General features: G+C 45.7%; 1 protein-coding gene across 1 annotated transcript in view; it reads left to right on the top strand.

Annotated features, from left to right (window-relative positions):
- Nucleotides 1-17,360, top strand: part of LOC122398039 (Down syndrome cell adhesion molecule-like protein Dscam2) — a 178,718-nt gene that overhangs the window by 105,412 nt on the left and 55,946 nt on the right. Inside the window, exons 6-7 of the mRNA XM_043397639.1 lie at nt 4,337-4,580; nt 5,567-5,771. Coding sequence (XP_043253574.1) covers nt 4,337-4,580; nt 5,567-5,771 — 449 coding nt within the window. The remainder of the gene's footprint in view (nt 1-4,336; nt 4,581-5,566; nt 5,772-17,360) is intronic.

Below are 17,360 nucleotides of genomic sequence, written 5' to 3'. Positions count from 1 at the left end.
GGCTCGTGGGCAAGGTCTGACCCAGTAAACTTTGCCTTTGACGCAACTATGGTTCGACGCACTTTGCTCTTAGAGTGTTCGAGTGAAACTTTTCGCGACGAGCTAACGTTCATGTTAGCGATCGTACGTCGAACGATTCAATTTTAATTCGCGTATCCCGGTTTCCAGAAATTCCGTACACTTTTCCCAGGACGAATTTATCTTTCTTCCGTCTAACGTTTCCGTTCTTCATCGGGCTGACAAAATATATACGGTATTAAATAAATACCAATAACGAAATCGCGAATCTCGAGAATCGAAGGCTTGCTGGAATGAAAAAAGGTCCCAAGAAAGTGGACGGATTTCCGATCGCGAGGCGTCCAGGTGGGAGAAGGGCCTAAGAGTGGTAGGTTTGGCCTAATAGACACGCGGTGCGCGTTTGTGCATTCGCGATGACGTCGTGCTCAGGACGGAACGAAGACAGCCTGAGCGTAGACGCGAGGAGTGTATGGGTAGCGCAAACAAACCGACCGCTGATTACAGAGACTGCTTCTGACAGCCCATCAAATATTCCGCATTTACGTGTACGTCGACGTCACTGAGTATATTCCGTGACTGCGTTCCCCGTCTCCCTCTGCCACGGTTCGTGGCTGAGGGTGTCTCTGTCGTGCAGTCTCTCGCCTCTCCTCTGCCTCTTCCGTGGCTTGACTGAGTTGACGGAGCAAAGAGGAGGGACCGGAGGCGTCCGCGCGACGGAGAAAGACCGCAAACCCGTGGGATAAGCTAGAAAGGGAGATAAGGACGAGAGGAGAGAAAAGGGAGAGAGTCTGAGGGTTTGCCAGCGTGGCAGAGCTTCCATCTCTGGGTACGCTCTTCCGTCCCTATCCCATCTACTTCCCTCGCCAATTTCCCTCCATAAATTCGATTATCTATAGGTATACGCCTCGTCGTCGTCCGTTTCACACCCCTCGTCCCGCTTCACCACGCGCGTCCTGCGACTCTTCAACCTCATCGGCGTCGTCCTTCTGCACCTCCCCAACCTTATCCCGTTGCTCTCGCGAGCCGACTAAGCCGAATCCGGAGAGAGACCGTGACGTCTCTTTTCGAAACTACCCAGGTCAATCACCCGCCGGATAGACCAAGAACGCCGCAGAACCGTGGCCCGAGTATCATTTTTCGACAAAGTTACAACGGGGGGTGGGTCCTCCCGGGGGAGGTCACTTTAGCCCCGAGATTGCTGGATGGAAAATATTCGACGCCGGAGACCAGGGCCCCTCGAGAGAGAGAGAGAGATTGCGGCCTAGATTTTCCGAGGGAGACGGGCAAGTTTTCGGCTCACGAACCTGTTCTCGGGACAGGGTGGATCCACCCTCGATTTTGCGCGGTCACGTTTACCTCTCGACCGGCCCACGGAAGCCAACCCGTCGCCGACAAGATCCTCCACCACCTTTTCAGCGGCCTCGATCGTGCATTGTGCCGCGCGGTGAAAAGAAACCTACCTGGGATAATATTTAACCCCTTCGGGCACCGGGGACGATGCGTTACCCCGTTCACGCGTTTCAAACATGTTTATTTGTTTATTTACCACCGGGTACCATTCTTATACAAGTTCCAACGAGGTTAATTTTCAATGGAAATCGAAATTGTTTCAACCCTTTACGAGGAAAAATTCTCTACCTCGGTTGAAGATCACCGTTCCAACATTTTTTACCGGTCAGCGGGGCTCCTGTACTTTGCATTTCCCATGAATTTTCCACGCATCAAGGGGTTAACGGCGACTGGACGAATCGACCGCTTACGGGAACAAAATCAACATGGGAGCACGGCTGAAAGTTTTATTTCGCGACCCTCGACCTCACTTTCGGTAAATATTGGTGCCGCTCGAACGTTTCGACGCAACGTAAATGTTTTCGTTCACCGTCGGACGTAGCACTGCCTGAGAAGCTGTCGCAGCATCGGGATTGAGTTGTGACAGCCTCTCAGACGCGTGTTCGAAATTTGATCCCTTTCGCGACTTTGAACGATGAATGTAAGATGGCGATCCTTGAAACCAAAATCACCGAAAGAATTTACTTTAAATTAAGTCTCTCTAAACGTAGGTGGAAAGATTTAGTTCGAAATTTTGCGGCAAAAAACGGGTAAAAATCGAGGAAACCGGTTCAATTTTGTGCATTTAAACAAACATGCGACGAACGATCAAAGACAGGCGCGGGTGTCACTGCGAGAGGCTCGAAAACGATCCTGTTAATCGACGAACGACGAGTATCGCGGGGAGGCTGGAAACCACGAGACCGAATTGGCTCAGTTTCTGCGGGGTGGTTCGGCCCGACGAGGTCAAAGGTCGCACGTGCCCGTGAGAGATCGATTCGATTATCCCCGTCTACCGAGACGCTTTAAATCCGGCGGTCGAACAGTTTCAGTGACGAGACGGGAATTTCTGCGGCCATCGCGTACCGCCCATCGTTGCGATCTTAAATAGATCCATCGTGCCAGAGAAAGAAAAAGCTTTCAAGTTTCATTTCCAACAAATTACATTCGTAACTGCAAATTTATTTTATCAATTATAAAATGTATGATATCACGCTTAATCGGGTGATTATAGAAACTGGTGCAAACTATAGCTAAATTAAGCTTTCCTAAAGGAAGACACTAAAGACTCCAACGCGGGGTTGTCTTTCAATGATGTAATTATTTTGTTTGGTACAATGATTCGCGTTTGGTTAATTCAGAGTAGCATTTAGTTTGTCGCGTAGCTCGGTATCGACGAGGAAACCAGCGTCGAGCGTACGAATGGCGGCTGGGCGAGCTCGACGCGCGAATTATTTCCGGCGAGCGAGCGCGCGCGATCCGATCTCGCTCCTTATTTAAAGATTCGCCGGGTATTAACGATTTTCGTCTGTATCCAGTGCGCGCCACAGGCGCGGTTTATCCGGCTGCTTGTTCAAGCGGGAGTGTTTTGAAAGCGTGCCAGTACATCCAGCGCTGCATGCGCGCGGACTGTGGAGGCTCGAGCACAAAAAAAAAAAAAAAAAAAAGAAAGATAGACGGAGAGGACGGGCGGGGTGAACGGAACGTATGGGTAGCGTAGCACAATTCACGGCCGTGCTGTGTATTCGGTCTTCCCAATGAAACAGTTGTTATTTTGTGGTTGGCGAGTGCACTAGAGAGATACACCACCGGTGGAATGGAAAGGCTCGCTCGGATAGCAAAGCAGCAATATCGCCCTCTGTCCGACGGCTGCGCCGCGCGTCTATTTTTGCCCCGCCAGCGGTGAATCTTGAGCAACGATCGGACGTAATATAACACCGTGTTTCGCGGGACGAGCAGTGATGCGGACCCAGGATTTATCGGACACACGGCAGCCAGTCGAGCAACAGCACGCTCTCCATCCCAGTAGTATGTCCCCGTTACGAGTCGGACGTCGGCCAACAAGACACCTAGCTGCTCCCAAACGGACGACCGACCGCGAACATTTTAATAATTTAATATTACATAATTCACCACCCTTTAAGATATTTACACCCGCAGGGCTCCTTGAGTGGATTGTTCTTTACCTACGAAAGTTATTAGAATTTTATGCGAGCTCAACCTGTTCCTTGTAGCACGCTTTCTTTCCCAGTAGTACGACCCAGCCACTAGTCAGACGTCAAGCAAGAAGATAACCTTAGATTTGTGGTAATATATTTTTGAAACGTTATATTTAAAATTATTCACACTCTTGCGAAATGTAAGGAATGGTTCGACTGTTAACTTTGCTGATTTTTATTTTAAAATGCTCTCAGTGCACTGATTATAATTTCTCGTCTCAATGAAATTTGAGTGATCGTGTTAAAATTAAAATTCCATAACTCGAGTGGCCATGAGCAAGGTTTTGCTTGGTGGCGGCCTAACATAAGATCCGTGGCAACGTTCGCAACAATTTACGTCCGCCCATCGTGTATCGACGGGATCTAAAATAGCATTTCCGATCGTTCCACCGCGTCGCAACGCCGGTCCCTTTACGGGCCGAGGCTCGCTGATCGCTTTTGTGATTTTTTACTCCCGCAATTTCGTTACGGAACGAGAGTGTAGATTACGAATTTCCCCGATCTACGACCAGAGGAAATTCCGCGATCGGGAACAGCTTGGAAAATGTTACAAATAATGCATTCGTGAAATTATTATTAGTCTGTGTATTATCGTCGCGTCAACAAATGTGACAGATTCATCTCTGTTCGTTCGATATTCCTGATCTATATTTACAGAATTAAATTCTACTTAGAAAACTTATTTCCATCCGTTCCAATAACGTAAAACTATAATCTTGGTTGCACGCTTAAATCGTATTAATGGACCATGAATTTTTTGTCTACTTCAGATGGTATTACAATAGAAATCAGAGGGAGGAGCCGATCGAGGACACGTCGGGTCATTACATGGTGCGAGACGGTTCGTTGATCGTTCAAGGCGTTCAGGAGAGCGACGCTGGGTCGTACATGTGCACCGCCAGTAATTCCGAGGGCAGCGAATCCATGGAAGTGAGGCTAACGGTATCTGCGCCATTGAGCGTGCACGTTCAACCCTCGATTCAGACCGTCGATCTTGGAAAAGCCGCTCACTTGGTAATTGACGATTCTTATGGTTGGCCACGATCGAGGGTTAGGCTTTATGACTGCAATCGATGCTGGGACCCATTCGCGTACGTTACCTTTTCCGTCGACGTAACCGATTGTTCGGTACCATTATTCCGCCAGTTACCCTAAAGTCGATAGCACTATTCGGTTCCTCGACCCCTTACGGAATATTATCTTTAAATAGACATCGTTAAACATAGCATCGTACAAACGTATTCGTAAAAAGTTTGAACAGGCTATTCCTGTGTCCCTGTCATTTTTAATTATTATCGGGGAATATATATTTCGAACGAACCGATGAAAGTAGCGTATGACACTTTTCTATAATAGACGACCTCGTTTCAAAATAAAGAACATCACATTCCCATCAAAGTGGAAACAAGACTATCGAATTGTTTCTAATCAATTAATCTACAAAATAGTTCGATTAATAAGTTCTCTCTCGAACCCTGAAACGTTTCTTTTAACATTACTATAGAGCACCGGTCGAGTTTCGAATTGGCAACGATCCAACAGATTTTCCGAAGTCGCGATAGTAATTTAGAAAAAATAGCGTGAAAGTTGAACTCCCGTATAATTAGGAAAATGTTCGCGCGAAGCGGGTGGAAATTGGTCGGAACAACAGCGGCACCGCTTTAATGGAAAAGGTTCGGTCCGGGAACGTCTAAATTCTCGACTTCCACGATGAAAATCCATCCGACGGTGAATTCTTTGTTCATTTCCGAGCCACTTGGCGCGGAGGGCGCGTTCCCGGGGTAATCCGATTTTTACGAGGACAGGGAAAAAGGCGGAAGCGTTTCGAGCCGTCCGAGCGTCTTCCAGGTTTTGCCGTGGCGCGTTGGGCGTCGTTGCATCGTCCCGGAACGGGCAATCTTGTTTTTGAGGGAAGCGCGGAAGATTCGAGGGCATTCTGTTCGCACACGGGAAACTTTGCCCGGTTCTCATCAGTCCCTTTTCTCTAAACTGCTTTTCAGACGTGCAGCGCCAGTGGATTTCCGCAGGCGGCGCTTTACTGGTTGAAGGACGGTCAGGCATTGAGAACGGACGCTCGCATAAGGGCGGTTACCAGGGAACGTATTTCCGTGATGTCGGTTGCACGGGAGGATCGCGGCATGTACCAGTGCTTTGTGAGGAACGAGTATGAAATGGCTCAAGGAATTGCGGAATTGCGGCTCGGTGGTGAGTCTTTGTTTGCTTACCGTTTACGTCCCTCTGTGCGCCCGTATTGGGAGAGAGAAATGAAATGTGGAAAAATGGACCCATCGATGGAATACCGTTTCCATCCTTAACCACCGCGAAACGGAATCGCTCCACGATCGTCCACCAACCACGTCCTTTGCTTTCTCCTTCTATCCTTCCAACGAGTTTGGACTTCATTATAATTCGCTATATTTTAATAATTCTTTCGTTACTGCTTGTAACTGCAAACATCGAATTCAGTTTAGGAACTCTGCGAAACGAAATATGATCCATACTATACGGTAACGTTTAGAAAGAGAGTGAAGATACCTTTTAGAGTGAAATATTTTCTGTCGTCTGTATTGAAAACTGCAATTTCGGAAAGCTCCAAAGTTTCGTACAAAATTTTTCGCGTAGGTTTGCCAACATTGTTAATTTCTTTGACATTTATCGAATAAAGATAATTTGCAAGAGGGAATAAATCTCGTTGGTGACTCGAAACGGCGAGAGAGCTTAAACTCGACTGCTAGCCACACGCTGGCGCGCGGTATAAAAAACGGTTGAGCGGAGCAACAAACGTCGAATGAAATTTCGACGGTTTCGGGCGAACGGGATGAATGAGGACGGGTGCAACCAGATGTAGGATGATTACTTGTATAAAAGTAGAGCGAAAATGTGGAGCAACATTTTTCCATACGGGGCTCCGTTTTCGAGGAATTCGATTTTGAAAGCTCGTCGACCACGATTGAATACGACGTCCGATCGGTATGCGACACTACTACTTGTTTCTTATAAATATACGATATTTCTACTTATTTTATACGTTGCATGCAACAATGTAGCGTGTGTTTTAACGCGTTTAAGTATAGAATGGTCAACGGGAAGCGGATAACAACCGGAATGAATATATTACGATCAGTAAGTAGAAAAGCCCGATAATGGCCAGACGTCTCGTCCGAGTTGGGTTATGAAGTTTAATCAGATAAATTTAGTGGTAGCTGTCCTCCTTCTCCTAGTTCATACTACTTAATCGCAACACGAATTCAGGGTTCGAAACGTAAAGATAAAATTGTGACGACCTTGAAGTTTCCGGGATCGAAGCAATCGACAGAGAAATGTATCACGATCGTCTCGAGTCGCGTTCGAAAAATAATTTCGGTCGCGGGAAATCCAGGCTTCGACGTTGGAGGGTTTTAGGGTACTCTGGGGTCGCTGTCTAATGACATCGCCGTCGCAGCCACAAGGTTTCAATTACGTCTAGCTACCTCGTCTTCCCGGTTGAGCTTGCAGCTCGTTAAATACGCGCGGCGAATTTCGCCGGCGCGCGTCACGGATCGGATTTGATCAACGAAGGGAAAAGGAATCGGAAAATCCGCGAGGCCCGGTAACGGTCTCGTTTCCTCTTTCCGCGTTCCGATTTTTCCCCCGGTTTCAGGTCCTACCGTCGTTCGTTCGGCTCTCGAGGCTCCTTGGCCGATGATGGAAACGCGGTCGCGGCGCTGTTTGGAAGACAGACTCGTGGGTGGAGGCGGAAACGGCGGGGGGGTTGGGACGGGGCTTGTTTGTCGAGCGAATGGTTCCGCGGTGATAGGTTGCCGGTGGTTAATGCAGTGGAACTCTTCCCCATACGATCCATTCCCGGTTTGCGTGCCACTCCATCGTAACGCGTTTTCCATCACGGCCGCCGCGGCGTTCTCCTCTGGGGAAAGTATGTGCCGTTTTCGCGCGAAAATGGCCGCATCGGTTTTCCCGATCGTGCCATCGGCCGCGAGAGGATCGCTGTTTGCTGGCCCGTTAATCGCGACCGCTCCGATCCACCGAATGCTTTTAATTAGGGACCGCCACCCACGTTGATCGCCAGCTTTTAACCGTCGATTTTTAAAAGTCCGGGTGAATCTCGATTCGATCGCTTTAAAGCAATTTTTTGCCACCGTTCGTTATAACGTTAATAGCTGGGGGACGCTCCCTGGGGAACGATTTAATTCTACTTTTTTAAGGGACGCGATCGTCTCTGATTGGTTGGAGAACAGGGGAGGTTCGAGAGAGTTCAATTTATACTATATTAGGTATATTCCTCGATAGCCGATGATGTAATAATTTTTAATCGGAGAGTGGTGACTATTAGAGACAATTTAGTTTGCGTTCAATGGATTATATTATATTATTCAGGTTATAATATTGGCGGCGATGCTCCATATGGCGAGATATAATTAAATATTTGATATAAATGTGATAATTTTTGCATGTTTGCGCAAGAGTCGGGGTCGGGAACATTTTCGTTTATATGGCAACGTTAATAGCTGCGGCTTTTTAGGGCGAGAATTAATTTAATCTTCAAAATCGATGGGATAATTTTCGCTCGGCGTGAAAATAAAGTCGGTCAGAAGTACCTTTATTCGATAATTTAGTATTCGTATCACAAGATTAGTAGCTTGTACTTTCTACAGCGTAATTGAATCAAGTCTTAAAAAATTGATAATTTTTGCTCGAGTAACAGGGCAGAAATATTTAATATTAACGCGAATGATTGATGGTCCCCGGGGCGCGATTTATGTCTACTTGCGGAATCGACGTAATCATATTTGGTCGATTGGAATATAGTGGAGGTCGTGATCATTTAATTTCACGTTACATCATTCACATTGTAATTTTATCCTTGAAACAAAAGTGGTTGCATATCATAGTACCGTTGTAAATCATTTTCTCTAAACGTCCCGTACTAATACAAGAGACATTTATTATTCTCGTGCTGAATCACCGTTCGAGATCACGCTGTGTACGAGTAAGCGAAAGAGAGATAACAACAATTAAGCTTAAAGTACCTTTCCCCGAGAAGCTACAGTCTACCTAATCCTCCGCACTGCACTCTGTTTTCACTACTATTGTTAACAACTTTGCACCAACTGCTATCGTCGCCCGGAATTTTCTTATTTTTCTTTCCCCCGGTGCGTCGCCGGTTCGCGGGATATTCCCCGAAATAATTCAGTGGCAGGATTCGCGTTTGGGAACATCGGTTCCTCGTCGTTGTACGAGCTTTGCTTCGCGCGCTTTGTTCTTAAATAAATGTTCTTAGGTGGTACGTGACTCAACTTGTCTTGGGAGAATCTACAAATGCAGCTGTTTGCGGCTCCCGTGAGAATACACTCTAAAGAGGAGTTTGTATTTGGGCACACATATTCGCCATCTACTAACTCCGCGATCCGGTTTAATTTATAGACCGACTACGGGTTATTAAATAGGAATAGCAAATCGTTGGTAGTTTCAATCGTTGCTTCCACTGATTGGATCGAAACGAAGTAACAAAGTTTCCCTGAAAAATAGCCCCCTAACCCGGTTTCTCTTCCGCGATAATCTTTGTAATAGAATTTCAACGAAACCTTTCCTTTGCTTTCTAAGCGCCAGCCGTATAATCCGTCATTTCCATGTAAAACGGGATGAAAAAATTCGGCACGTGGACGTTGCGTTCTCGTATTTGTTGGTTTTTCCTGTTCCACTTTCGCGGATCCACGTATCTGTTGCCAGTTGCGCGTCATATTTCAGTCGGGTAACCGGCTCCGATGCTTTTTCCATTAACCGGACATCACGGTACGCCGGTCGATGGTTTCGAGTTATGGCCCCGAAGATTTCAATTAAAACACTTTTACCGGGTCCAGATTGCCACGAGCTCTCCCGCGATCGCGTATCCCGGGCTCCGTTACAGAATAAAGGGTTCGCGGGACGATTTTGCGCACGAAAAACTCGTCCCCATCGTGCGTTTCGAAAGGGTATCGGTCGACGGTTCCTAAAATCGCGCGTTCCGAGCTCTGGCGGTGCGCTCCGTTCCCTCGTAACGTATTTTCCATCACGAAGTCGTTTCGCCCCGGGCCGGCCGCGCTATTTTTGCACGAAAATGGCCTCGTTTGCTCCGCGCCCCGTTTGCTCGTGCACGGGACCGCCGTTGCTCGGTAACGTCCCATCGAAAACCACCGCGATACGCGAATTTCCCGGGGAATATAATAAACCCGGTTCGCGTGGCACGCATTTCCACGGATCGGGCACCGGCCAGCCCAACGATGCGGACTTGGGGGTCCTGAAAGAGCCGAGAATGATACGATTACCGCCATCGAGATCCCTCCTACGATATACAGGCTGACGCAACGAAAGGAAACTGGATTTTTTCTATCGAAAGTTTGCATTTTTGCAACACTCGTATTTTGGTTCGTTGATTTAATATTTGACTACCCTGATTAAGTAAATATATTGAAGTTTAATTGAGACGAAGAAAGCTGTTGAATATGAAAAGAATGAATGTTTTACGATCGATAACGTGATCCGTATAAAAGTTTCAGGTAATACGCGTAGGACTACCGTAACCAATCGAATCGCGTTTTCATAAATACCTGAGTGGTCACAGCACAGCCATCCGTGGCTCGATGAAATTTTTATCCCGATCCCGTTATTCCTCGTCAGAAATTAAACCTTTCATTGACCACAGCTATTTTCGTTCGCGTTAGATTTTGAAATATTTCACGGAGCAGAGTTTTTCGTTTCGCAACACCCCAAGGTAGTTTCCTTTGGACTAATTTCTTTCAGCGTTCTATTTGTATTACCAAAGTTCATCAAAATCAACGTTCGATTTACAGTAGTTCCGCGGAGAGAAACTTCTCAGCTCTGCGAATCACTCGACTTTCAAGTAAATTGCAGACCCGATTTTATCATTGAAAATCACAGGCAACTCGGCGGGAAATTATTTAACTTTTCATTGGATTAATTAACGTTCGTCAGGATGTGTGTAGCTTGGCTACAGCCTTCTTTCAGAAATCGAACACGATTCGAGTTAGAGCTACTGTGCAGATAAAGTTTTAGTTTCGTCGATCAAGCGATTGTTCTAATTTTTATTTTAATCCCCACCACCCACCACCGCCACAAGGGTAGCTAATTATTCTCTCTTTTCTGACTCCTGAGAATCTCGCGAACGAGATAGTAATACTCTCTCGAGCGAATTTGTACGTTTCTGAAAGTTTCCGCGTACATTCCCGGCCATTAACCCCCGCCGACAGTTTGGCAACTTCGACGGCCGTTGAGAGTTGAAATTTTCTTTCGCGATCGTTTAGCGTTGGCACTCTACAGATATTACTCGTTGTTTCCCCTGGCCTGGACACTGGGATCACCCTGTACACCGTATCAGTCTCGACACCAGCAGCAGCAAAGTGTCGAATGCAGCGGCGTGGTTCTTCGAAAGCAGTACACGCTCTGTTTTCTTTTTTCCCCCGTTCTTCGATTCAACTCCCATCGGGGTATCGGAACGGAGGGTTGAAACTATTTCCTCCCTTTCTTTCTCGCTGCCCCGTTGCCAGAGGTAATTGAAGACCCGAAGGAAAGAAGGTTCTTAGTTGGCAGGGCCGCGGGTGGAAACAAGAACAGGGGCAAACAACGGTAATGGATTCAACCTTTGAACGCTTCACCCGCAATTGCATCGGGCCGCAATAACTTCCCACGGGCGTGAGTTAGCCGTGGTAAGCGATTTTTCATTAGGTTTAAACGGAACGATGATGGGGCGCTATTTCTTCTCGCTCGGGACTCGAGGAAGCGAGATGACACCGATCTAGGTTATTTTTCAATTCGATGTGAACGAATGGATGCCATTTCCCGCCCGTTTTATGCTTCGTTATCGATTAGAAAAATTGTTTTCGACTTCAATGTAAACACCATAGAATCGAAGGCGCGTAATTTCGTAACGAACGTTGTACTAGAATTTAAAGCAATATTTCAACCATTGAATTCTGCGAACAACAGTAATCCCATTCTCCGTTCGATTCCCTCCCATTTTTCTTCGGCGAAGCTATTATACCGTTGCTATTATTATTTGCGTTACTGAATATTCATCCCCTCTGTGAGAATTACCGAAGATGTTATGGTTGACATACTTTTCGTTTCTTTTAATCCGTTAAGTTGCAGTATCCTTTTTAGAGGACGTCCAGGAAAACATCCTTTTAGCGGGATTAAAATTTATATTCGCATTTCACGTGCCCTATAAAGTACGAAGCTGGGAACTGAAAGAAATGCTCCGTAATTTTTCCGTAACTTATACCACAATATATAATAATCACGAAAAACGTTTGCAGAAGCAAATAGCAGTGTTCTTCTCAATGTACTACAATTATTGGAGCACAATAGGTGCTCTTATTGTCTATGTCGGTACAATGAAGTATGTCAAGAGTAACAAAATCAATGAAAAGATGTAACTGATAACACACGTGCTTAACACATGAAAATCTACTCGTATACCTCTCGTGTTCCAATTATTTTAATTAAAAAAAAACTGCTGATTTTGCGACAACGTTGCTTTTATAAATTAGATAGAACAATTTCGTAAATTAAACGTCTTTAATATACTTTCACGGTATCGAACATCGGAGGTTGCTTTCCAATCCGATCTTCTCTTTATATCCCCGAACGTGGTCCCAGATTTAACCCCGGATCGATTCGATTACTCCGGGCAGGTTGAAATCCCCTAATTTCCACGCGGGAACAACACTTTCTATGACAATATCGCCCATTCGAATACACCTCACACTCGCGAACCAAATTATAACCCGTTTCACTCTCTATTTTCGTTATTCTCCTTTCGTCTCTGTATCTTGTTATTCTGCTCTGTTTCCTTCCTTCCCCGGGTTTCTGTTTTACGAGTTTTCATTTGTTTTGCAATCTTCTACAAATTGTATTATATTACACGCCCCGGCGGGTTTCAATGAACGCTAACTAGCCATTCCTGGCCAGCCTATTCTCCACGCCCCATCAAATTTCCATAGCCCGTGTAACATTAACCTCGCGTGAAGCTATTTAAAAAAAAAAAACAGTCACAGGGAATCGTTTTCGTACGTTCTCTGTCGTTTCGTGGACGTCGACGAAATCGACTGGCGTCAGTCGATTTTCGGGTTGGCGAAAGTTCGGCGACCCATTACCCTGTCATTAGGATTCTTCTCGGCTGCATGACTTCTAAGCTGTAAGGCATACAGTGTACATTAGGTGGGGATTGCCCGCAGCACGATGGGATAGTTAGTACCGTCACCCCGGATTTGCATACGCTAACGAGATTCCTGCGGTTTTGCCGACGCTTTGCATGCCGGCCGAGCACGATCTCGCCCCAGTCTGCGGCTCTAGCCACGTCTATTTATTATGCGTCATAGATACGTCAGGGAAGAAAGCACGTCATCCACGAGAGAGACGCGAACAGATAGCGACGGAACTGCAGAGCAACGACGCACGCTGCAACCAGTTGCAGTATACGTTTCCGGAAATTGAACGTTCCGCTCGATCTGATCCGAGTTAATTCTTTAACATCCCTTCGGTGATAAATATTTTCATGGGACACCGAGACACGATCTTCCACGGTCCATCCAAGCACTGAATATCTTTTATTTATACACTCGAATTCATTCCGTATCGATGATACGTGTTCCATTGGAAATAAAATATTTCTAAGTCATCTTACGGCAGATGAGCTCGAGGAACCCTCGACCCTTAGTCTTTAATTCGAGGACTCGATGATTCGGTGTTTTTAGAATTGTAATTTGTGACGTCGAGAGCGTTGAATCAAATTTCCTTCCCCCCCGTGACGAATGATTGTTGCCTTTGTTAGCATTATGCGTATCCGTGGGACGCGTGCGCGCCATCGAAATGATCTCGCGACCTGGCCAATCTACGAGCTCGTTCCGGGGCGTATAACTGGGTCGCGGGTTCATTCGAGCGATGCGCGATTTCGCAGAAATGAAATTTTCTTAGTGGCCGACGGGCACGTTTCTTCCTCGCGTCAATTACGACAACGTTTTCGCTATTTAAGACTGTTTTCGATCAAAGTTTGACTCCTTCCCCCCGTGGAAACTAAGTCTTCCAATCCTTATTTATAGGACGGTTTTAAAAATATTTGGACATCATTTTGATACGGCTCTGTAAATTTAAATTTGGATTCTGCTATTTTTCGTCACTGTGTTCTTTAGTGATTGAAATAGTTGGTCGCATCGGGTGATAATAATAGAAGCTCGCAAGAGTGGTTCCAACAGTTTTAAGTGCCCCACATCATGGGTGTTCCATTATGCACACCTTATTCGGCTTCGATAATATTTGGTTTAACTCACGTTTCTCTTAGGGTTCTCATAGAACGTCCAATGTTCGTTCTCGGTAATTACTTTGTCGAGGAAAGGGTCATTCTCTTGTTCAATTAACTAGGGTCTCTGCGACCTCGCAAAGAATCCAGCCATGCTGTTCTTACCGTTCGAACTAAAATTGCTATTACTTGGGCACCGATAGTTTAAATACATAGCAAATAAATCTTGATCCAAGAATGTTTCTTTTTATTGTTAAAAATGTCGAAGATATTAGGGTGGTTGTCTGCGATAGTACACCCTGTATAACACGAGGGCAGAATTACGAAGCAAAATACAAGGACCGTCGTTAGGACGGAGACCTTAAAAAATTTGTTTCCCTCTAATACACGAAATTAAGTTTCTCGACGAGACGCCCTCGGGTGGCCTACGTTTCCGCAGATTTTTAATTTAAATTGCAGCAAGCTCGCCGTGAAAGAGAGAGAGAGTGAGAAAGAGGGAGAAGAAAACGGTTCACGAGTACTGAATATATTTGACGACAGACGTGGCCATTATTTACACGGCGAGTCTCCGTTTCCTTTCGCGGTAATGATAAACAACCGACGCTCGGGGCTTTCAGCGTTTCGTTAACATCCGTCCCGTTCGCCGAAGCGACTCCATTCCTCGTGCAAATGATCGGATACGCTCGACTCGGCCCCCGCGGCTCGATTGAATGTCTACACAGAAATGGAATTCTTAGGATTCCGTCGATGTTTTTTATTACCCGCGCGGGAGCGTCTCTGGAAAGAGATCGCAATGTCTCATCCGAGCAGGAAAGCAGAACGGAACGAAACCCGTACGGTTATTCTCTCCTTAATCTGCATAATGTTACGATAAATTTTGCACCCGGAAACAGCTCCGTGCGTGCAAAGTGTGCACGAAATAATCTCTGGCCTCAAAGTAAAAGAAAAATCAGGATCGAGAACACCGTCGCGTGGAAAATTTCATATTGTCGCCGAAAGGCATAATTCTCGTCTAAGTTTCTACTTTATTCTTTGTATTTCTGCGCAAAATTTTTTAACGTGCACGTAAAGTTATATTTATTAGTTTTAAAGTTATATTAGTATTTTTTAACGTGCATTGTTAGTCTCTATTGATATTTGCCAGTATGTGCGGGTCTCTGCCTGTCTTTGCTAACCACTGATGACCACTTCTGGCTGGAAGAGGCTGGCAGTAGCCAGTAGTAATCGTTATACGTTGTCAGAAGTATCAGGAGTGGTCATCAGTGGTCATCAGTGGTCAGTAGAGGCCAGCAGAGACCAGCAGAGGCAAACAGTGGCAGGTAGTAATCTTTTTACGTTATCAAAAGTATTAGCAGTGGTCAGCAGAGTCCTGTAAGAAAGAGAGCATGTGTTTGCCTTTGTCGACTGTTCAAAACTACTACGAGCTCACGTACGCGTGAGCATAGTGTGAGAAAATGGAATGCGGTGTCCCCCGGTGCACCCGGGACTCCGTTTGGCATCTCTGGCGCGGATTGGGATGGGAGACCTCGTAATAATACGCTTTCTTTTTCCCTGCCGTCTGTTTTAGACCCGTTTCGGTAAACAGACGCCTGCTTTTAAAGATTACTCCGCGCGCTCAAGGGATCTCCGGACGCAAAGTTCCTCGCGGCCGGCTGCGAAATAACGAGGCGAGCTAATTGGACAGACGTAATTGTTAATTTACTAATAGCCTCGTTGGCCCCGGCCGTCTTTTAATTATACGCACGCGAAAGAGTCCCGCCGCTGGACGAGATTTAAGATTTTCATCGCCGAGCTCGCTCTGGCCACGATCGAACGCGGCTCTTGCGGTCTCCGGCTGGAATAAAATCATTCTCGGTGATTCTACTCCAAAAATTTTAACGATATCAAAGGAAATACACTCTCTAAATAATAATTAATGCGGAAGCAGGTTCCGAAACCAAAAGGGAGGTGTAAAAATAAATAAAATGTTTCGTGGCTACTGTCAAAAACTGAATTCTCACATTTCTTCGTTAGACTCAACGTTTGCAGTTCAGTGTTTCTCAAACTCGTCGTCGAGACTAGAGTTTGGAATCCTGATTTCGCGTGCTCGTCCATATCGAACGTCGTCGATTTCCTCGAAGGATCGCGGGGGGCGTCGAGACGCGGGAGAATCATGTTATGCATACGGAAACTTTTAGAATGTTATTTCGTAGCCGGCGTGCCCGCGCTTATGAACTTCATGAATTCATTACCGGCGGGGCTCGTTACGCGAAGCGGCGCGTTCATTTAGAGCCCTCCTGGAACTGGAACGCATGCCTGCAAACGCGCCGCGGTTATTTTCAATGTTTCTTCGTTAGGTCGCGGCGCTCTTAATCCCCGGTATCCATTAATCTTCGGACCAATTATTTAACACAAAGTCCTCTTGGTTATTGCAGCCCACTTAATGGGAAAGGATGTTACCGTATAATTCGGCTATGGTCGCGGGGAATGTTTAAAGTGGGCCGCATTGAGTTCGTTACGAGTGTTATTTGTGCCGAGACGGAGCTATCTTTATTGCTCGCTGACGATGAAATGTTTAACCCATTGCACTCGCGAAACGACTCTCGGCCGTCACCTAATTTAGTGTCGTTCTCCTACTTCCGGGGAAAATGGATCACGTTTCCTCAGCGGTACAGGTAGCTTTGTCGGCAATTTCCGATTACCTGATACCGTTTCTATAGGATATAGTCGTTTTAATGGAAGCATCAAAGACTTCTGTCGCGAATCCTCTGCTCATAATGAGCAAAATTAATTTTAATAAATTTCATCTCTTGTTTCCTATTTACTTATTGAACTCGAGCTGGATTTTTTATCGCTAGAAGAAATCAGCCAGCGGCGGACTCTACTCAAAAGGCAAACACTAGGCTGACCAATTCCTGGAACCGTCTCGATATCGATGGGATCAATACCGTATCGATACCATCGGTGCTAGATATCAGTTGCAACCACGTGCGCGTATTCAGCGTGATCAAATTCCATTCGATTAATTTACAGTGACCGTACGTTTTTAACGAATGCTGATCAATACCAGTATCGTATAATCTAAGTAAGCAAGGTGCAGTCGGCTCGAAATGAGTAAATTTAAATAAATTCTACTTGCAACAATTATTTCGCGTCGATTGGACTTCACAACGGACCGTACAAACATCGGTAAATTTGTTCTTCGATACAGGAACAAAATTACATTATAATAACATGCCATTTGTAGCAATTATATAATCACCAAATAACATAGTATTAAAAATACATACAGAAGAGAAAGACTATAGTAATTTTATCAATATTGCATTAGATAGTTCGGTATTAGTGAAATTATAGAATCTCTATCGAAAGCAAGTAGAAAAACACATGAATGGGTCGACCGTAAGGGGAAGGAGTCAACGCTTGGTCGGACGCACCTTTATTTTCTACAAAAATATATCGATGCATGGATCGAAAGGGTCTGGTTTAAATACTGCTTTGCAGAAAATAAAAAAAGTCATACG

This window comes from Colletes gigas, unplaced genomic scaffold (genome assembly GCF_013123115.1).
Source record: "Colletes gigas isolate AHSC1104 unplaced genomic scaffold, ASM1312311v1 Colletes_gigas_Sc00010, whole genome shotgun sequence".
Classification (NCBI taxonomy): Eukaryota; Metazoa; Arthropoda; class Insecta; order Hymenoptera; family Colletidae; genus Colletes; species Colletes gigas.
Note: the sequence above shows the minus strand (reverse complement) of the source record. Positions and strands in the feature narration are given on the sequence as shown.